The 23,432-nt window shown below is 35.3% G+C and overlaps 1 protein-coding gene across 3 annotated transcripts in view; it reads left to right on the top strand.

Moving 5' to 3' along the window:
- The window catches only part of ANK3 (ankyrin 3), a 345,711-nt gene that overhangs the window by 270,660 nt on the left and 51,619 nt on the right, over positions 1 to 23,432 (top strand). For all 3 annotated transcript variants that reach the window (XM_058298890.2, XM_058298891.2, XM_071215805.1), the window contains 6 exons: positions 1,603 to 1,757; positions 18,888 to 19,099; positions 20,233 to 20,440; positions 21,536 to 21,632; positions 22,217 to 22,445; positions 23,067 to 23,192. In XM_058298890.2, coding sequence (XP_058154873.1) covers positions 1,603 to 1,757; positions 18,888 to 19,099; positions 20,233 to 20,440; positions 21,536 to 21,632; positions 22,217 to 22,445; positions 23,067 to 23,192 — 1,027 coding nt within the window. The remainder of the gene's footprint in view (positions 1 to 1,602; positions 1,758 to 18,887; positions 19,100 to 20,232; positions 20,441 to 21,535; positions 21,633 to 22,216; positions 22,446 to 23,066; positions 23,193 to 23,432) is intronic.

Below are 23,432 nucleotides of genomic sequence, written 5' to 3'. Positions count from 1 at the left end.
TACTTTGAGAAGGAAAAATCATCAATAAGTAAACTGATTTTGAATGATGTTGAGGACACAAAGTATAAAACAAACTAAATAGGCAACAGACTATTCTACTGAAGTTAAGTTGTTTTGTTTTAAGTTGAAATGTGTTGGTATATGTTTGTTCGCTTGTTTGTTTGGTGTTTTGCCTTGGCAATCTGCATGAGGAAACCTGTTATGAAAAGTTATGCTTGGCTTTCACCTTGGTCAAAGACTCTTGTTCATACCTTTGCTCCAATATTGTTGAATGTCATACACAAAGCCACATCCCTTAAATATTTTCAGAGACAGTATCTGACACATTAACCTGCAAAGATTGTATCTTGCTCTCAAAAAATATTTTTTAATGTTAATTAAGGTGTGGTTAAAAACTATGGTAAACGTCTTAATAACTCTTGAAATTATTAACATTGTTAGGAAATTGCTTATTTTCTTTCTTTCAAAGAATAAAGACATTATGAAATTATTTTTAAATTCCCTTAATTTGAATGAATTATAATTATTTTGTAAAAAAGTAAAATTATATTATCTCCATTTTAAATGAATACTTTAATTATTCATATGATTTTACTTGCTATTTGATCATTACAACTGTTATCCCTTTTATGCGTTTATCTATTTAAGCTTGTCTCTTTTCTATCACATATACATAAACATTTAGGTTAAAAGGTGAGGTTACATACAACCTCTGTAGGAGAATAACGATACTGTCTACTTAAACATCATCAAAGAAAGCTGCACAATCCAACTACATAAACTGTATGTGATTGTGATCTGCTTCCTTTCATTCATCTTTTAAAATATCTATCCTAATTTAAAATTTAACTAAATTATTTTCTTATGGCTTGATTGGCTTTCTTCAATTTGCAGCCATTCTTTCACATTTCTTTGCAAAAGGACACTGTCAAATTTTAACATATCAGTATGTGATGATTTCAAATTACAAGTATTTTATAGAAAGTTTAAATAGTCCTCTGAAAGTCATACTAGAGCCAGAATTGAAGCTGCCCACTACCATTCCACAAATTGAAAACTCAGAGAAATTGTCTTAACTGTACTGGCCATAAAAGTCAAATAAACTATTGGAGGGAGTAGATTTCTATATTGATTTTCTTGCCGGGAGGCGGGGGATATCAGTAATTTTTGGAAATGTACAGAATTTCTTTTTTAAAGAAATGACTGTGTCCTTTTAAATCATTAGCACTTTGTATAATATAATATCCCCATCATGTTTTTAAAAATGGACCAACTTTCTTTCTTATGGTCTATTTTAGTAACATTCAATTCCTTGATTTAAAATTCTTGTTTATATCTGCTGAATATTTAGCTCCATTAAATCCAATGCTGAACAGATAGTAGGCCCTCAAGAATTGTTTGTGAGTGAATGAATGATGGCATGTTATCAGGCTTCTAATACATTATTATTTAATTAGCATATGATTCTGCAGCTTTGAAATCATTCCCAACCTTAGTGGCACCTCTGATTTTCAAATGAATATTGTTAATGAAATTTTTTTAAAGTATGCTACTGTGAGTATATTTAAATGAATATCAAAATAATGTGGATTTTTTTTCCAGCCCTGTCATAGTGGAAATCCCTCACTTTGGGTCGATGAGAGGAAAAGAGAGAGAACTCATTGTTCTTCGAAGTGAAAATGGTGAAACTTGGAAAGAACACCAATTTGACAGTAAAAATGAAGATTTAGCTGAGTTACTTAATGGCATGGATGAAGGTAAATACCTGTCTGTAAATGTCAGCAGGCAGAAATCAAAGGAATGACCAAACTAAATACAGTGGTGTCTGAATTTCACAGGTGTTTACTTTAGGCTGGGCCTTGGGTTTCTCAGCATTTACTGCTATTTTCTGTGTCTAAGGCTTGAAATTGCACTTAATCTTAACCACCTCCCTGCCAATGCAAATGTATAAGTATTCTGATGATTTTTTCAGTCTTTAACCAAATATATGAATCATTCCAAAATGCAAGTTTTTCTGAATCAAAAATGGCTAAAGAAAGGGTGAAATATTAATGGAAGGTATACAAAGTATGCAAAGCATTTTTAAGAAGACTTTTACATTTTATTTCTGGAATTATTGTTTCCAGACTCTTTCTTTCATCTCATTCAGTTTTCTCCCAGACTATTTCAATGCTCTTCATGAATTTTTAATTTGTCTTGGGGCATAATCATTTTAAAAATGAGCTTTGGGCTAATAACTGGAGTGTGGACTGTTTTGGTGTCTTACTGTTTGACCTAGTAAGACATAAAGATAGGTGAAAATATCCCTTCTCTGTACACAAATTCTTCAGGCTCATCTGACTCGTAGAACCAGGGGAATTTTTCTTAGCAGACATTGTGAACTGACTGGTTTTGAGAGTAAGTGCTTGAAGCAGAGTTTTCCTTTTTTAAAAAATGTAAAGAACATTTAGAGCCGTAAAATAAAGTTGATATTGGAAAGAACAAAATCAGGGCTGATCTTCACTTTAGCTTTACTTCTTAATCACTACAAATTCGGCAATTTAAAAAATAACAACTTTATTGGAAATACAACTCACATACCATAAAACCCTGCATTTGCTTTTTAAATTATTTCATTGGGTTTTGGAACATGTCTGCATAGTTTCTCGTGGTTTCGGAGTGTGGACAAAGGAGCTATTTAGACCCTTGTTTAAAGGGATAACCTGTTTTAAGGGATGACCTTGGACAAGTTTTTGATCCTACAAGCCTCTGTTTCTTCTCTAAAATGGAGATTCCTTTCCTTACTTCAAAGGGCTATTGTTGAGAATAAATGAAATAATCATGTGAAACGCTTATGAAATACAGTAGTTGTCACATAGTAAACCCTTGATTAATATCAGTTATTGCCACTATTATATTCATTCAATAGAAATAATTGTGATGCCAAAGATTATTGTATAACACACAATTAATCACAGCCACCCATGAATCTAAAGATGTTTCCAGCAAGGTAGGAAGAAACTAATCTGTTGAGATTCTAGCATATATGAAGCCCTGATAAATGTCTCTATATAAGAAAATTAAACTTTTTAACCTATTTTACAGATGAAGAAACTGAAGTTCAGAGAGGTCAAGTAAGTTATCTAAGGTCACCTTCTTAAGTAGTAGGACTGGTGTTGAAAACTAGTTCTACCTATTTTCAATACTTTTAACTATATTCCACTTATTTTAGAAATGCATGTCCCGAAGAGAACAAAACAACTTCAAATTTCTACAAACCACTAGATCAAAAGGTCCAAATAATGGTCATTTTTAATGAGTTCTGATATTTACATTATATGCCATATACAATGTTAAATGATTTTGATGGAGAGAAACATTCCATGGTAATTAAGATTTTAAATTTTTTATTACCTTGTTTTCAAGTATAGAAATAGCATAATTGTTTTATAAGGAAATTTTCAAAGAAAAACAAACAAAAAGTTCTTAAAAGAATAAAACCAAGGACAATGAATTGTCTTATTCTGGTCAAAGAATAGGGATGAGTCAGAATAAGAAACAGAGTATGATAAATGGTTTTTCTCTAGAGGTTAGTTTTTATTCTTTAAAGGAAATAAAGTATAAAATATTTTCAGATGTCCAGTATTTCTTAATGCTAAAATGGATTACTGATTTTTAAAATGTGACATCTACACAAGGAATTTTTTTTTTTTTAATGCATAGCTACGTCCAGGAAAGGCACAGTGATGATTTAGGTACTTACTAAATCCTGGGTGAGTGGATAGAAGGATGAATGTGTATCTAGCTGGAGGAAAGTTCCCATTAGTCCTAAGCAGAAATTAGTCCATTTCCCCTTCTCCTAAGTGGCTTCAATATTAATCTCTAGGAGAAAAAATTAAAGAGCATTTATGAGAGAAAAATTCTGAAGAGGTAACAATGTTCTAGGAATAATACTGAATATTCTATAACAGTGCTGCCCAAGAGAACTTTCTATGATGATGGAAATGACCTCTATCTGTGCTGTTCAAAATAGTAATCACAAGTCATATGTGTCTCTTGAGCATTTGAAATGTGGCTAGTGCAACTGAGGAAGGTAGTTTTTAATTTTGTTTAGTTTAGTTCATTTCATGTGGCCAGTGGCTATCTCAATGGACATTGCAGTTCTAGGAAGAACATTGTGTTCTCATAAAATATTCTCCTTCATTCTTTTTTTATTTTTTTATTGGAGGTACCAGGGATTGAACCCAGGACCTTGTACGTGGAAAGCAGATGCGCAGCCACTGAGCTACATTGCTCCCCTCTCCTTCATTCTTTTGAGCACACATTATAGTACACCCTAGCAGCAGAAGTAGAATATTTTAAAAATTAACTTTACTCATGGAATGCATTTCCCTGATTTCATGCTGACATATCTTAATTCTCTTTTTAATAAACCAGTTTTCAAATAGAAATTAGCTTTGTGTTAGCTTAGATAAACGATGCCCCAGACACTTCCATACTGATTATAGAAGCAATGATGAAACCCTCCGTCCTGGATTCTGTGTGTTATCTTGGAAATAAAAGATAGAGTTTCCTTGCTACATTTTTAAAGACCAGATAAACTTTGGTTCCATTTTAAAGAATTAAAAGGAAATGTAAATACAGGTTTAAAGAACCAAACACTGTAGGCCACTAGAGCAAAATTGAGGACTAATTTTTTCAAGGTGTAGTGGTTTTTTCCCTGTGTTAAATAAATTTAATAATAGTAATAATAATAAAAGAATCCTTGCACACTTTGTAACTGAAGCTTTTGTAGACAGATTTCATAGCAAACTCAAGGCCAACCTTCTACAACACTTCTATCCCCAAAGTCACTTCACTCCCATTGGAGCACCGCCTTGCCCCTAAAAAATGAGATTCTTAAATCTGGCCCTTTAAAAATCAACCTGTTCCCCCAAACACACACAAATAATGGGAAAAAAGAAACAAGCAAAAATCAACTTGTCGTCTTCTTTGAAAATCCAGCTAGTCTCAAAGTTCTAGTGGCAAGGGAAATGTAAGTACAGTTTAGGAGGCTTCATGTTTTTATATTCTTCTACCTCTCTACTCTGTCCCTTCTCTTTTATTTGCTTGGATGTTTGTTAATTAGCAAGATACAAATAGTACTTGAAATAAACCAATAATCAGGTCACTCAAAATATCCTTAAAGAAAAGAGAAAAAATTTGTTCTACCATTGGCAAGTGACCTATGGTTATGCCAGTCTTATTAGAAATATCTCCTTCTTAATCTCCCATTTCCATAAATGAATTCTGTGTGCTATTTTTATAACTAGTCCTGTTGCATATTTTTCTCTGGAAATCTTTTTTTTTTTTTTTTTTAAGATTTATTTATTTATTTCTCTCCCCTTCCCCCCACCCAACCCCCGCCCCGGTTGTCTGTTCTCTGTGTCTATTTGCTGCGTCTTCTTTTTTGTCTGCTACTGTTGTTGTCAGCAGCACAGGAATCTGTGTTTCTTTTTGTTGTGTCAGCTCTCTGTGTGGGCGGCGCCATTTTTGGGCAGGCTGCACTTTCTTTCGCGCTGGGCAGCTCTCCTTACGGGGCGCACTCCTTGTGTGTGGGGCTCCACACGGGTCAAGGAGGCCCGGGGTTTGAACTGCGGACCTCCCATGTGGTAGACAGACGCCCTAACCACTGGGCCAAGTCCACCGCCTCTCTGGAAATCTTAAAGCCCACTATTTAGAATCATTTTAGCCAATATTTCAAACACCTATTTTTACTAAACAACAGAGTTGTAAGAATCAAATTATGTTTCTATAGTATTTTAAAAGTTGCAAAGTGGAAATACAAATAAAGCTACGATGAGATATTTCACATCCACTAGAATGACTATAATTTTTAAAAAACAGAAAATAACAAGTTTGTGGAAATATTGGAATCACCATGTATTTCTGCTTCAATCATAAAATGGCTCAGCCTTGGTAGAATACATTTTGGTGGTTCCTCAAAAAGTTAACTATAGAATTACCATATGACCTAGCAATTCCACTTCTGAAAATTGCAAACAGATACTCAAATACATGTACATGCATGTTCATGGCAGCATTTTTCACAATAGACAAAAGGTGGAAAAACCTAAATGTCCACTAAAGGATGAATAGATAAACAAGTTATAGTATATTCATACAACCGGGATACTATTCAGCCATGAAAAAGAAACGAAGGACTGACACATACTACAACAGGGATGAAAATAAAAAACATGCCAAATTAAAGAAGCCAGACATAAAATATCATACATTGTCTGATTCCATTTATATGAATATACAGAATAAGTCAAATCCATTGAGATAGCAAATTGGTGGTTATCGGGCTGGGGGAAAGGAGGGGATGGGGAAAACTGCTTAATGGATACAGAATTCCCTTTTGGGGTACTGAAAGTGTTTGAACTAAATTGAGGTAGTATTTACACAAAACTGAATGTACTAAATGCCATTGAATTGTTCACTTTATATATATATATATATATTTTTTTAATTTCACCTTAATTTTTAAAAAGTTTCAAAGGATTTCCATGTGCACAAAGTTAGTTGTTAGGCCATTATGTATTTTGTCATAACCTACAAAATTGTGCAGGACAGAGTGTAAACTATAATGTGAACTATAATCCATGGTTCGTACCAATGCTCCACTATGTGTTCTTCAATTGTAACAAATGTACTAATGAAGGATGTTGTTAATGTGGGCAAGTGTGGACGGGGAGGGGTTGGAGCATATGTAATCCCCTATATTTTTTTGTATATAACATGTATGTAATCTAAAGCTTCTTTAAAAATTAAGGAAAGACAGAATCAAGGATGAGGCTAATTTACCCAGTGTAATAACATGGTTAAGACATGATCTATGGAAGTAACTTAGACCAGAACTGCCATCCTGGCTCCACCACTTACTAGCTGTGTGACCAAGTGCTCAGTCTCTCTAAACCTTAGTTTATTTGTAATGTGCGAATGGTGATATTAAGTAATGGGGAACTAATGAGGAATAGATGAGCTAATATATGTAAAGTCTTGGTGTGATGCCTGATACATGAGAACTACCCAGTCAAGCCAGTCGTAGTCATAGTTGCTGCACACAGCAACGCAGGCTGGTTTCTGCACAGGGACGCTAGGCTGAGAGCAAGGCGGGCTGAAATCCTGTCCCTTCCACTTGCCAAGTCATCTGTCCTCATGCTGACCTGCAGGATAGAAGGATGCTCTTCTAATATGCTCAGTGGTACTGTCTAGTTGCCATGCTACGTACTGGCAGGGCCGTGACCACCCCTAGTGAGTACCCTTTTCTAAATTTCACAAAAGTACATATGAACTAGTGAAAGCCCGCATCATGGCTGATAATGATACTAACCGCATCACCACCGGTCCATCAGGAAATAGTAAACAGGTAGAGCTAGACTTCCAAATTCGGGATTTTGGACTTCAAATAGGGTTGTCTTTCCACAGCACTCTTTTGCCTCTGTATGTTCTCAAATGAAGAACTCCTATGAACATGCTTTGTGTAGAACAAAAATGTCACATGAATGCCAGCTGCTATTCAAATTTTCCATTACTAATCAGGGCACCTTTTTAGTTCCTGTGTGACTCAAAAGAATATGGCATGTATTCAGGAAAAATTGTAATTGCAAAATAAGGTGGAATTAAGAGTTCTCTTGCCACCAAGTCCAGGGACGATAGTATCAATGTTTATGTTAAATGAAGCAGGTGCATTAGCAAAGCCCTATTGAAGCAAGAGGCTAGAATGACAGGACAGTTGGTTTGGGTGTGAAGAATCTGCTGTTACCACCAAGGTATCATGTGGCAGGAGCAGCTTTTCTTTTTGGCAGCAGAAAGCTCTTGTTCTAACATTTGTCAATTTGTTTTTTTCTCAGTAGAAAAATAAGATACCATAAAACAGAAAACAAACATGCATTCCCTCCCCCCAATACATTATATTTAAAGTGTACCAAATTGAATCTGCTTTGTAAGTTTAATTAAAACCTTACTTATAAAGTTAATTAAACCTGTTTAAAATTATGTCTACAAAGTCAGACCCCCAAGGGGTGTTTTGAAGTTTCTGGTTATGCTGGACCTGGGACTATTTACTAGTAGAAGACTCCTACCTACCTCGTTAGACTTAGAAATTGGAGAGATTGAGAAATGCTGTGGATGCTGCACTGTCACACAATCCAGAAGCCACTAGCTATACATGACTTTTGGGCACTTGAAATGGAGATGGTGCAAATGAGATGTGCTGCATATGTAAAATATGCCAAATTTCAAGGATTTAGTACCAGAAAAATTAAGATCTTTAATAATTTTTTTATGTTGGTTTCATGTTGGAATGGTAATATTTTGGATATATTGAGTTTAAGAAAACATTATTAAAATTAATTTCACCTTTTTATTTTTAGTGTGCCCATTAGAAAATTTAAAATTACATATGTGACCTGTATTATATTTCTTTTGGAGAGTGCTGCTCTGACAGTATGTAGACTTTGTTTGACCTACTAGGTTTTTAGATCAAAGTCATTGCTACCTAAGCATTATATATAATTATGAATCGTGTTGCTATTATTTTAAAATCCCAATCACTGTATTGGAACCAAATATTGCTGAAGTTCTCTGAACTCAATATTATAATACTAGGAAAATATTTTCTTACTGCTCATTGCTTAACTTTCACGAGACCATATGAGGTTTTAAGATTTTTTGTTAGTAATTATACTATTTTACTGTAAACTGAATCAAGCAAGGGAAATTGGTGCCTATAATATGTAATAGAGACTAAATTTGTCATAATTTACTATCTAACAAGATCTACAATATTTTAGAAATGGATTTCTCAGAAATTACCACTTTGGTCCATTTGATTTAACTTGTTTTTCATTCATCATTTTTCAGTCATGAGACAAACAGTAATCTTAACGTGTTAAATCAGGTTGTAGAAGCACTTGAGAGCTGAAACGTGAAATATGCAGTTTTGTGTTGTGCACAGCACCATCTGTCGGAGAAATCTAGTAACAGTTTTGAAAATTCCAAAGGAGAAAATAAAAACATTTTAAAATCAGAATTGTGGCTGGGGTGAAAAAAAAAAAAGACACCCAAAACCACTCATTAAATCACAACAAGATACTAATTTGCTTTCAGTCCATTGTCTTAAGGATTGGCATTTTTAATTAATTGAATGATGACCTTCACATTGCAAAAGGAAGCTGTACCCGAAGAGTTTGCCTACTCCAACTAGTCAGAAAATGAAAATTCAACCAAAGCAAAGAAACATTAATTAATATTGACAAGTTTACATGTTTCTTTGTAAAGGGATTTTGTCTGTCTTTATGGAACTCTAGCCCTCCAAGGACAGTAAAGCAGGTCTGAGGTCTGAGAGAAAGGGTATCAGTCTCTATTCCCTTTAGCATCAGTGTGAATCGAGAGGCCAGTGAGCTATACACAGCAGGTCCAGGCCCTTTGGAGTTCAGAGCCCTTGTATGTGTTGACTTTAAGACATTACATATGATCCTGGATTTTGAGACAGTATTATAGTAATTGATTTTTGCCTGGAGATACTAATAATTTAAATAAAGGATTGAAGAGAGTGACATAGAAACTGAAAGAAATTTTTTGTTATTTGCACTAATAGAAAAGTAAGCAAATGTGGAAACAAAATTCCTGTAAACAACAACAACAACATGGAGAAACAGATGCAAAGACAATGAGGCTCTTTATCTGCATTCATGGAAGAAAAGCTTGGAAGATTATTCCACTATGGCCAGACATTCCCTACTCCACTTCTCTTCATCCAGGAAGCCTTGACCTACACCCCAGGCTAAGCTAAATCCTGGTGTAGATACCCACAACACCTGGCCTATCTTATTCTGTAACGTGCAACTTTGGACTTTTCTGTCTCCCTAGTAGACTGTAAAGTCCGTGAGGGCAGGGACTCTTTCTGATTTGTTGGCTGTCATGCCCAGTGCATGTAACTACTTTTGGCATAGAGTTATCTATCACTTCACATCATTTGCTGAATGAATGGAGTAATGAATGAGCTATATCTAGGCAAATGCCTCACTTTTGGAGACATATTTCCTCAACAATTCAGTGACCCATTCCAAGACAGCTGTGTGTGGCATGGGAAACATGCAAGTTTCTGAAGGCAGGCAGGCCACAGCCTTTGAGGGAGAGGAGGGGAGGGCTGATAAAGGCCCTGGGATAAGGTGGAGTCACTTTGTACACAAAGTGCACAGAAATCTTACAGAAAGAGTTCCAAAAATAATTATATCTCTTCCTGAAATTTTTTACAATACTTCATAAGCATATAATGATTAGAAATTCTGTTTTCTAAAAATAACTCATAAAATATTGTCAGAAATTATATGGATTGTTCAATTTGGAGGGAAAAACAAGCTGATATATCACTGTTTCCAGACATCTGCTTCATTAGCACTTAATGCATTTTACAAATCTAAAGAACAAAGTCCAACAAAGTCCCTCAGTAGTTAAAAATGTAAAGTAGTGCTGATCCAGACAGAGAGCAGTTGCCAAAATTGAATGAATTCAATTACCAAAACTGTAGAAGTGCATGGGACTGCTTTGTATTTTATTTGCCACTTCCTGTGAATTTATATTTCAAAATAAAAGTTTTTTTAAAAAAATATGAAAATACCTAGTGTTCTTCCATTGAGGAAGAAGGGTCAAATTATATCATTTGATTTTTTTTCTACGACATAATGAGTAGGCTTGTTACAGATGCCGCGTATTCAGATAGAGCTGAACTTTGATTCCAACAAATTGAATGCCTTTAATTTTCTGAACTATTTCAATGAAAACGTCACAGATGTTCTGTTACTCCAGATATTCTATAGCTAAAGCTGAGTACTACAAATTTATTTATTTTTCCTCCCATTTTACCCCCAATTTATCTGATATTTTTACTTTTTTGTGATAGCTTAAATTTTCTTTTAAAATATTGAATGAAATGGAAAGAAGAGTAGTTTACATATATACACTGTGGAAATTTTAGTACAGAGCAAAGACGTTTTGATGGTTTTTTAAAAAATCTAGCTTGTGTATTACCTTAGATATGCTGCACTGACTGGCCCTTTGGCTCTCCTCTACTCTATACCTGTATGACTTTGGGAAGAAAAAGTAACCTTTCTAACTCATTATGTGAATTGTACTTGGTGGGCTTATATCATTTATTTATCATATCCACCTCAGAAACTTTACTTATCCTTATCTTATAGGTGAAGAACATAGTGGTCACAGAAGTTAAGGAATTTGCCCAAAGTCTCAAACTCAGTGGTTGTAGAGCTGTATTTGAATTCCAGTGACTTTCCACAGACCCATTCTTGCTAGCTTGCCCTTTTGAATTCTAATATTTTAAGACTCCACTTTTTTCCATTGCTCAAAATCAAGTATCCCATTCTTACAGGAGCAAGCTGAACAGGGCATTCATCTGACCAGAAATTAAATCCTAGATATAAAAATCATTCCTCTCTGAAACTTTGAGGTATTCTTTTTTTTTTTGTATAGTAGTCACACTTCAACTGGACTGAGACACAGCCTTCCAAAACCTCATTCGACACAGGAGAGTCATGTTCTGATTTGACCAAGTTATTGAGACATTTGGGATTTGCATGTAAGAAATGGGCAAAACTAGTCAGGATGATAATTTGGAAGTTTTCCAAGGAAGTCACTTAACAAAATGTGATTTCAATCCTCTTGTTTACACTTTATTGTATTATGGTCTCTGTGACCCTTTATATATTGCAAAACATTTTATGATCCTTACTGCTTTGTTATAAAACCTCAGCATGACGGAGAATGCTGTCCTACCTTTTACAAATAAATGAGTTACAAGATAAGAAATTTACCATTCATCAGTGAGGCAAAACGCTGTAGAACATTAGCTTCTGTTTCTTGTGCCACAGAAAATGCCACTGTAATCAGGGCTCTCTACTCATAGAGTAGGCCAATAAAAAGTTATGTCACCTCTTAGACCAGGGTATTTGCAGATCCGTTCACTACTCATCCTTTTATCAGCATTGTGTGCCAGGCAGTCGGCAAAGGCACTGTGCTAAATAGTGGCTGCCGTCCACGTCTAATCTTGGCTCTGAAAGTGACCAGCTAAGTCAGCGTGGGCAAGTTACTTAACCTCTCAGAACATCATCTACCTACCTCATTGAAATGCTACGTGGGTCAAATAATAATTGACCGGTCATGCAAGAACACAAGCAGACAGACGAACACACAGCGAATGGACACAGAGAACAGACAACTTGCGGGGCGGTGGGGGGGGGGCGGCGGGGAAGGGGAGAGAAATAGATAAATCTTTAAAAACAAAAACAAGAATAATTGACCTGTCATAAAGTAGACTTCTCCGAATGCCAAAACTTCCTCTTTCAGAACTTGCCTCTCGTTTTCCTGTAGTCTCCTTTTCTGAGAGAGATACCAAAATCTTTTCATATATGGCATTATGAATCTTATATCTATGTGCAACCAATTTATGTCCTTTTCTCCTTTAATTCTTTAGCTATAGTAAGTCCTTTTAAAAAAATAAAACTATTAAAAAATAATGATTTTTGTTGTTGTTGTTGCCCCATAAGCTTCTCCTCATATTTAACCATCTCAGTCCTTGGATTGTTTTTCATAGAATTCTGTTATCATGTTTTTGATGATCTGGGTCTGATGGGCCAGTTATAGGGTAAGGGTTTACTAAGACCTTACTTCCCAAATGTGTCAAGTTCATAAAGTACTCGTGAGTGTGGAAAACAGAAGTCCAGGTCCTCCCAGCATCTGTCAAATCAGAATCTCGAGAGAAGCCTAGGAATCTGTGCTTTTAACACATAGCACTGGTGTTTCTTATAGTCTGATCAGTTTTGGCCATACCCCAGTAGGAGCTCAGGAATCCATGGATGTAAACGTGAAGTAAGTACCACATTTGTGCTACAGATTATTTGGTTGCACTTTTCTCTTTATGTTATGGATAGGAACAAAGGAAAGATTCTTGTTAATGTAGTCCTGCTTCTCTGACCTAAGTAATAGACCATTTTAATATCTGAATGTATATATATGCAATCCCAGAAGCAACACATTATATTATCAGATTTTATTGCACTTTGGGAATCTGACTTCTCTGGTGGACCTTTTTAGTTTGAAACACAGGGAACTTTTCAGAGGACTTCTTTATTCTCATGAGTTTTTAATTCAGTTTGGGTAAGCATCTTTCAAGTAAACAGTAATTGCTGAGTTATTAACACATGGACATAGTAGCTAGACTTTTCTGACATTAATAAGTAGATTAGTTAGACTAGAGTCACTTTTTTATGTACCATTTTTAAAAAATGAAAATAAAACTATTAAAGGAACAAGCAATAACTAGTCTCTACTACTATATGTAATTTAGGGCAAGCTTTAAAGAATTATATGGATATTTGGTATGGAAAGTATCTGAGTCTCATTAATTCCCAGTTGATTTCTTTGTTCAATAGGTAGTTGTTGAACATCTATTACGTGCCAGGCCTTAAAAGCAAATGTCATTTAACTGTGGTTACTTTGCATTTTATGAAAAGAAAACCTAATTTAATACATAATTACAAAATAATTTTAATATGAGTTTCCTTAGACTCAATAGTCTTGGCAGAAGGTACCCACAATGCCAGGTAATATGGTCACAAGTCAGGGCTTCACAGTGGCTCAGTGCCAAGAGCCCTTGTTTCATTGCCTTTTGTAATCCTCTCTAACCAGGTTGGTCTTTAGTTACCTGTTTTCAAGCATTCAGCCAAAATTATTTCATTATTTTATTTTAGCTTCTTTTTTTTTTTTAAGGCAAGAAATCAGAGGTTAAAAATATACTTGAATTGACTCTATATTAAAACTGTATATTTTATTATTGGGACTAGTTTTAACAGTATTATTATTATATAATAATACAGGAGTATATATTCATTATAATACATTCCTATTTTCCTCTTCCCCTTTTCTAGTTTTATGTAAATTCTATGAATTTATATATATACATGGAAAGATTTAATTAGTTGTTATGAGATCACAGTTTTTGAGACTCATTTCACTTAACATGTCTTGGAAAGCTTTACATATTAGAACATACACTTCTACTCCATTCTTTTTAATATTACACTGTGTTCCGTAGTAGGGATATAGCATGATTTATTTAACTTCTGTCCTATTGATGGTCAGTAAGATCCTGTGATAGATTTTCCAGTCATAGAATTCTGTAGTGACTTTATTAACTGGTTTTCACCACCTCTTCCTACCTCCTCATACTCACCTGTTCTCTCCATCATTTCTTTTCTTATTTATGCAGATATCAAAGTTTAATAGGCCAGCCTTTGACTGCAGCTCTTGAAGAGATTATGCCTCCTTTACAAACCAATATTGATCCTTTTTTTTTTTGTATTTTTTATATTTTCTAGTAACTTATTTTTATTCTCAGAAAAAAGTTACAAACATTTTAAGCACACATGTAAGCTGGATATAACCTGGTTAAATGAAAGTATAGTTTCTCCATTTCATGCAGAGGATTAGGAATCTTTGTAATTCAAGAAGGCAATCTGTGTAAGATTCTGTGTAAAGAATCATGCGTGGGGACCCTAATTGTTCCTGCTTGCCTATTGCAGTGCCTGAAACCCCTACATTTGTTGTTGGAGGCTTATCCTCAAAATATCTGTTAAAAACATACCTTGAAGGGTGATAGTTATGCAAGTTTTGATGTTGTGAGAAGAAACAATTAAAGCTTCTAAATAGTGGGGACAGCACAGAGAGTCCTTGATCCTCTGGTAAATCTAAAAGATGTCAGAAGTTGTGTGTGTAGGGCACTGATCAATGTCTCTTAGGACCTTCTCCATTTATATAGTTAGAAACCTGAGCTTCTTCGTTTCCCACGGCTTTGCCGCAAATCAGATGTCCATGCTTGCTTTATATTGGGGGTGGTTTTAATGGTTTATCAAAGGTAATACAGCATAAATGTGCCCAGGCTGCCTCTACTAAACTAAGTGGCACTTCCTCCCAATCCATTGCTATTCCTGTTTCCAGGGGTGATACAGTTGTTTCTATCTCAAAGCCTTGCAAAAGTCTGTGCACATTCTCACAACACTGACACCCAAACTGTGAGGAGGTGCACATTACCACTAGTCTCCAAACATTTCTTTGCTCCCCCTTGTGGGTTCAGACTGCTCTTGAGTACATTTCATACTCACAGGATACACAGCTTGCTATGTGCAGAATGAGGAAATATTTCTTGTGTGAAGGATATCATTTTTTGGCACTGTCTTCTTAAATTGTTTGCGTCATAAGGGGTGGGGTGCTAAACCATTTCTGAAGAACATAAAGACAAGTTTGAGGCTGAAGTGGAGAAATATCTATGCATTTGCTGCTGCAGTTGCTGCACAGCAATTCAAACAAATTATCAGGACTTTATTAGTTGCAGCATTTGTTACAACTCTGGGAGTTCAGACTCTTTTAAAGAAGCCAAATCATAAGGAGAGAATACATCTTTTTATGGAAAACTTTTATTTCCTGTCAATAGGTGAAAACTCCTCCAGAATATTCTGAGCTTTTCTTTGAATCCTCCATTTTCCTATCCCTAAACTTCATTTTTTTTTAAGCAATTAAAATAAATTATTTAATTCTTCCCCCTCCCTCCACTGGCTGCTTTCTGTGTCCATTTGCTGTGTGTTCTTCTGTGTCTGCTTATTTTCTCATTAGGCAGCTCCAGGAACCGATCCTGGGAACTTCCGGAGTGGGAGAGGGGCAATCATTCTCTTGCACCACCTCAGTTCCCTGGTCTGCTGCATCTCTTATTGTCTCTGCTCTGTGTCTCTTTCTGTTGCGTCATCTTGCTCTGCTAGCTTTCCACGTGGGGCAGCGCTCCTGCTAGGGGCAGCAAGCACTCCATGTAGGTCAGCTTGCCACATGGGTATTGAACCTTGGACCTCCTGTATGGTAGACAGGACCCCAATTGCTTGAGCCACATCTGCTTCCCCCCTAAACTTCTTTTTAAATTCTTTACCTTTATCTTTTTCTATTTTCCTTCACTGATGACTCGGCAGTAGAGTTGGATAGAGTGGAGGGGAAGAGGAATATTAGGAAACAAAAAGCACAATTCCATTTCTGTTTTTAATCTGGGTTGTACCCTATTTCTCTTCAAATTGATGGTTAATTTCGCCAGCACATTTCCAAGTTTAGTGATTGGGCTACAAAAAGAGAAGTAGATGTCCTTGATCCAATTATCGAATCATCCATTCGGCCATTCTACAAAGCTTTATTTGGAATAAGTCATGATATCAACCCTGAGTAGCTAATAAAGAAAATAGAAATATTAATAGTTAAGGGACAGTAGGGTGTGTGCCTTACGTTTCAGGGATATAAAGAGAGGCTTATGCGAGCAGTTAAAGACAAAACCTCAAACCCCTAGAGTTTGGGAATTTTCCTTTTTGATTACAAATAAAACATCCCAAACTATTTAACCCCCAAAATAATAATGTCCCATTCCCCACCCTCTTCCCACCTCCCTACCCCCAACTCCACTTACCATCCCACTGAGGTGCTAGATGCCTAAAAGCTTTCTTCTACATATTTCTCTTATAAAAATAAACTAGTGCAGGTTACTTTATTCCCCCAAAGAGGATCATAGTATATAAATTGCTCTCTGCATCTTGCCTCTTCCCACTTTCTCAGCCTTATATTGGTGAATTGGTGCATGGCCCCTCCCTCGCTTCTTCCCTCTGGTCTCTTCTGTGGTCTCACCTGATCCCAGTGGCCTTTCCAACTCATCCCATTCAAATGAGAACCTGTCCCCCACGCCCTGGTGCTGAATACCCCTGCCCTGGTCACATTCTGTCCCGTCACCACAATTTTTTTTTTCTTCATTTTTCCTGAGTGGTGTGTCCACTCCTCAACCATTAGACTAAGCTCAGTAAGAGTAGTGACTTTAGACTGCTCTATACTTTCTCCCCAGTGCTTAGAACATCCTGCACAGAGTGGGCCTTGAGCAATATTTGGTAAATGAATGAATCTGAATCATCCTAGTTAATAGCTGTAGGAGTGTCTAGAGTATGGATATACCACAATTTATCTCACCATTCCATTCTCTTATGGAAGGCTGTACAGATCGAGTCAAGCTTTAGTCATTACAGGCAGTGCTGCTCTGTATATCCTTAGAAAGGTTTTCAGAAAAATGGGATTGCTGGGTCCAAGGGTAGGTGCACTTTCCTTTTGAATAGATGATGCTAGATGACTTTGTGCCAAAAGATCATCATTCACACCCCCACTTGCAATGAAGGAAAGTACTTCTTTTTCAAGCTGCCCTTGGTATTGAACATATTCATCTTTTATTTGTCTGTGTGCTATTCTTATCTTTCCTGCTTTACCTTTTGTCTTTCCAGTTTACTATTTTTATCATGAAAAGATCTTCATTTTCGTATAGTCAAAAGTGCTTTTAGAGCTTCTGGGTTTCCAATTTTGTCTAGGAAGTTCTCCCCTACTCAAGGCTAAAGGAAATTTTTCCTGAGAATTTTGGTAATATTTTTATTTTTTTAAATAATTAAGCCTTCTAACCAGCTGGAACTTTTATATGATAAAATGAAGTGATTTAGCTTTTTCTTCCAAGCAGATTTTCAATTATACTAGCACCACCTTTTAAATAAACTTTTCCCCACAGATTTGAAATTTAAATATATGAACTTAATTCATATTATATAAAACATATATATAAAAGCAAATATATGTGGACTTATATATGTATTCTATATGTGTATGCATGTGAGTGGATATGTTTGTGTGTTTATACATATATAAAGTTGAATCTATTTCTAGATTCTTTAGTCTTGTCCCCCTGACCCATTTGTCTCTTCTAATACCAGTACCATACTGTTTTATTGTGGTACTCCTGAGTAAGTTTTAATATAAGAAAAATTCTCCCTCACAATCCTGCTTTTTCAAAATATTCTTGGCTATTCCCAAATATTTATTATTTAGGGTGATTTTAAAAGTCATTTATTCCAGTAGCCCTACCAGAATTGTGCATAAAATTGTTTTTTAAAGAAGATTAATCTGGCTGCATTATGAAGGAATGGACTAGAGTAAGGGGATGTGACTGGCAGGGAGACAAGTTAGGCGGTGGACTTTGTCATCAAGAGCAAACTGAACCAGGCCTGAACAAAGGAGATGGCAGGAGACCAGTGGTTTCCAAAGTACAACCAATTGGACTTTAACCATTAGATGTGGAGTGTCATTAGATATGAAGTATGAGGGAAAGTGAATGAAATCTATTAGACTGGAGGAATGGGCAAACTGTAAAACCTTTACCAGAGTTAGAACAACAGGTAAAGTAGATTTAGAAGTAGAGGGGAGGAAGGCATGCCTATGTGTAGATGTATTGAGTTGGATGCATGAGGACCATCCGTTGGGAAACAAATTGGTGATGACGATGACAATCATTTGAGTAGTTAAAAAATTTTTGAAAAAGGTTTTCAAATTCAGTTCTAGAGTATTTCAGACATACTTAAGTCCTAATTCTTCTACTTTTGGCAGCTTGAGGGCAGATTGTTATATTGTACAAAACCCACAGAGTGAGGCTTCTCCTCTTCAAGAGTGGAAATGTGTCCATTTGTAGTACAATGCCAGTTGATAAAGATGTTTGTTCCTCCTCGGTAGAAAAATTTTTCTACAAAGTACATGAAAAACTTTAATATTTTTGCAAAGCTTGATATAATTTTAAGATCACTGTAGTTTCTCTTTATAATAAAATCCTATTTTAAGAAAACAAAGTCTGTTTAGCTGTGGAATACACATAATCTTGACGATTAAAAGTACCTATCCGTTTGTTTTGAGTTGTTTCATGGATATGCTTATTCTCATAGCTTTTTCATTCATCTTTTCAGAACTTGATAGCCCAGAAGAGTTAGGGAAAAAGCGAATCTGTAGGATCATCACTAAGGATTTCCCCCAGTATTTTGCGGTGGTTTCACGGATTAAGCAGGAAAGCAACCAGATTGGTCCTGAAGGTGGAATTCTGAGCAGCACCACAGTGCCCCTTGTCCAAGCATCTTTCCCAGAGGGCGCTTTAACCAAAAGAATTCGAGTGGGCCTCCAGGTAATGTTCACAAAGAGTTTTCTTCAGTATGTGTGTACACAGCATGTTTTGCTTTGGAAAAAGTGGTCATAACTCATCTTTAATGATAAGGCTAATTAATGCTTTAGGCAATTTTGGGCATCATTAACTTTTTAAAATGAAAAGCACTAAGTGTGAAGTTAGCTTAGTGGCTCATTAAATAAAGTATATATTTTAGGTTTTTTTTTTTTCTGTATGAAAATCTTACTGGTTTCTGATGAAAAATCATTTTTGGAACCATCCATTTTTGGTCTTGGTATGTGGAGCAAGAAAAGCACACCAAAGAGCAAATATACCATTAAAGAAACAAAACATATTTGGCTTGACTTATAATATGGCATACCATAAAAGTCAGTAGTAGTAAAACTTGCAAGTCTTAGAGTTTTGGTTTGATTTAAATTAATCATAAATGCTGGTTTTTATCCAAACCAGCTGGAACTTGTTTTGATTTGGAATGTTGACTAGAAATCTTGGCAAGAATGGTCTTTTTTGTATTTACTCATTTGTTAGACCTTAACTAGTTCTTTTTTTCTAGAATAAGGAAAATGTCCTTAAAATAATTTGATTTGTGATATAAATTAATTCAATAAATAGCTTAACTGAAAGTTCATACTCTTTTTGTGAGGCTGGCTTCTCATGCTTGAGGCAGTTTTGGGGTTCTTCTAGAGTCAACACTCCAAGATCTTGAAAGGCCTTCAGTACACAGTTGGAGCTAAAGAGACTATCATACAATTCAATCGAAGTTCTTCTCAATTGTCTCCCTTATTGAATATTTTATGAAATACAAAGAAACCAAGAGGAATAAGTTAGGTTTGATAGAATAGCATTGAAATCCTTTGAAATTTTGAATGCCTTTTTGCTACTTACCTCGGAAAGCCTTGATTTTTAAGCATGCCAACATCATTCCTTTTCTATTGGGAAAATACTCAGGCTGACTAATTCCTGCATAAACTTATTATGTTAGTTTTTTTAATTTTGGATTTTTTTAAAAACCCCTTCCTAAAGTAATGAGAGAGGATAAAGGAGAGAGATTTTTTAGTTGGCTGTTTTCCTTCTCAACTTTCTGATGATAGGAAAAATGCTCACTTTCATTTATGTCCGTTTTCTGTTTCTAGGCCCAGCCTGTTCCAGATGAAATTGTGAAAAAGATCCTTGGAAATAAAGCAACATTTAGCCCAATCGTCACTGTGGAACCAAGAAGAAGGAAATTCCATAAACCAATCACGATGACCATTCCAGTGCCCCCGCCCTCAGGGGAAGGCGTGTCCAATGGGTACAAGGGGGATACCACACCCAATTTGCGCCTTCTCTGTAGCATTACAGGTTTGGTTAAGTCCTGTTATACTTTTTCTTGACGCTAGTAGCATTTGTGAGGATTCTCGCTAAGGAGAATCTTTTGTAAGGATAAAATGTTTGAAACGTTCATGCCAACATTATAAAAGTAGAAGGGAGAGGATGAAAATTTTTACTTGTCCATCACCTCATCTTTCTTATCCCTGCAATCATTTCTTTAGGGTGCTCAGCACGTGACTCTTTTAAAATCTGGTGATATTATTTTTCCTCCATTCCCTCCTATTAAGTTTAGCAGCTAGTAACAGAGCCCTTTTAAAGTTACTGAGGGATCATTGAATCTACTGAGCAAATAGGTAATAACTCTGTGATCTAGACAGAGACAGTGAACCAAGCAATACCCTTTAGATTACCAGGAAACTGGATAGACTCCAGGGATAATAGAAGTTCTCACAGAGCACCAGTAGTAGTCACAAGAATAGAATACATGATTAAAGCGTCTTATCTATTCTATTCACCAATGTAATCCAATAGATGAAATATAGAGTTTAGAACACATTTTGTGATAAGGGCCTGGAATCCAGAGGTCAATCTATCATTTGATTAACCTAATCTGATTTTTAACTGGAAGTCCAAGATTATTAAATATAGGTTTGTTTTGGGCTTATTTCTTGGAGGGATAATTTTAATGACTGATTCCCCCTTTCACTGTGAAAAACTCAGTGGTTCATTCATTATTAAATGAGCTGCCTCTTAACTTTCTTGATAGTCTTACCTTTTTCTTTTTTTTACTTTAATAGGAATTGTCTCTCTGAAATGACAAATCTTTGTACTGATAAACTGCACTTATAAATTGTTGTTGCCCCTAACTTTAAGTCATTCATTCATTCCCAAACAGAAAAGTAGTTTTTTAAAAATCTAGTAATATTTTGCAAGGTGATTATAACAAGCAGGTCAAAGTATAAAAGGATAGTAGAGAGGAAAATTATCTTCAGGACATGTTGAAACTGAAAGTGTTGTGGTTTTGCCAGTAACTGGCTATGCAGAAAGAAGGGTAGGATAATAATGAAACTTTTACAATGAGCATCTCCTATCATAAAGTGAACATATCTGCTGTTATTCTCTCAGGGGGCACCTCACCTGCTCAATGGGAAGACATCACAGGAACTACTCCTTTGACATTTATAAAGGATTGTGTCTCTTTTACAACCAATGTTTCAGCCAGGTATGGCAATAAAGAATTCCAGAAAACACTAAGGAATTAGCCTTATTATCTTTTGGGAAGGAAAAATTATTGTGCTCAATATCAGTGGGTTTTTTTAATTTTGATGGTAAAGTTGGGTCTGATTCAGAAATTTAAAATTTGCTAATAGAAGTAATTTTATCCATTTCTCACAGGAAGATATAAAGTACCAGGCTTGCTCCTTCCAGTGGGATAGGATTTTCCTTTCTCCCCATTTTTCCCCATAAAATTCTTTCTCTTTCCAATAGTAAAGTCATAGATTAAATTTTGGAGCAGGGAGTAGAAAATCTTATCATGGTTATGTGTAAGAGGGGAACAAGAAGTTTGTTGAAAAGAAAAGAAAAGAAAGAAAATCCTTAGCTTTTTCTTGGCAAAGTTATAATCAAATAACACACAGGGTTTGTGTGTTTGAGAAATGGAGAAAATGTTTTTGCTCTTTGTCTGTTTGTTTAAATAAGCAAGTTAATACTTTGGTTTAGTTGCCTTATATTCTTTAAATTTTTGAAAATTTGACCTTTAAGTCACCTCATTTTCATATTTTTGCTTTGTCTTTTTGTTTTTCTCAGATTTTGGCTTGCAGACTGCCATCAAGTTTTAGAAACTGTTGGGTTAGCCACACAACTGTACAGGGAATTAATATGTGTTCCATATATGGCCAAGTTTGTTGTTTTTGCCAAAATGAATGATCCTGTGGAATCCTCCCTGCGGTGTTTCTGCATGACAGATGACAAAGTGGATAAAACTTTAGAGCAGCAAGAGAATTTTGAGGAAGTTGCAAGAAGCAAAGATATTGAGGTATCTTGTTTACAAAATACAAGTTCATTTAACTATGCTGCCCAGATATGGAGTTTTATTTGAAGGCAATAACAGTACTCACTATAAATATTGAGTGCATTAGTGATTTTACTTTTTGTTTAAAAATTTTAGTATAGATTCATTCTCAAATTATTTTAAGTATCTTTGGGGTTACCTTAGTTAGTTAAATTGTAGTACTAATGAATTTAAAGCCATGATCTCTTTTTTCCTGTGGCTACTTGAGTTATCTTATTTACATGGTCACTGTCTATATACATTACCATGATTTTCCTTTTTCAGATCCAGTATCACGTAAGTAGCTAAGAGTCAAAAAAATTCTTTCAGTGTCTATCAGGTACTTTTCTCATACATGTTTAAGGTTGCCAGAATAAAGACAAATACATGATTCTGTTTTGTACATGTCCATGATATGTAGTTTCCAATCACAACTGCTGAATTGTGAGCCAGTCAACTTTTTTGCAGTAAACAGTGTCACAGCAGTAATGTCCTAGTAGACAAATGTGACATAGAAACATCTCAATCTTAATGTTGTAACTTAAAATTTCAAAATTCTTCCAACTGAAATTAACATTACATTATGTATTTCTTTTACTCTAATAGGTTCTGGAAGGAAAACCTATCTATGTTGATTGTTATGGAAATCTGGCCCCACTTACCAAAGGAGGACAGCAACTTGTTTTTAACTTTTATGCTTTCAAAGAAAATAGACTGCCATTTTCCATCAAGGTAAACCATCTTCAACAGAGACCCTGTAACTTTTTTTTTTATGCTCTTAAAGAATAAAAAGAAAAGGTTTGCATGATTTGTTTAGTTTGAAATATTTTGCCAAACCTGAATACATAAGAACAACATCAGGTTTTGTCTTATTTCTGCCCCAGTGTACTTTTAGGCCAGTAAAGATTTATAATTAGTCAAAAGTTTTACCTTTAAACCATTTAATAATTGATGTTTAAGTAAGTTTTTGTA

Source organism: Dasypus novemcinctus, chromosome 6 (assembly GCF_030445035.2).
Source record: "Dasypus novemcinctus isolate mDasNov1 chromosome 6, mDasNov1.1.hap2, whole genome shotgun sequence".
NCBI lineage: Eukaryota > Metazoa > Chordata > Mammalia > Cingulata > Dasypodidae > Dasypus > Dasypus novemcinctus.
Note: the sequence above shows the minus strand (reverse complement) of the source record. Positions and strands in the feature narration are given on the sequence as shown.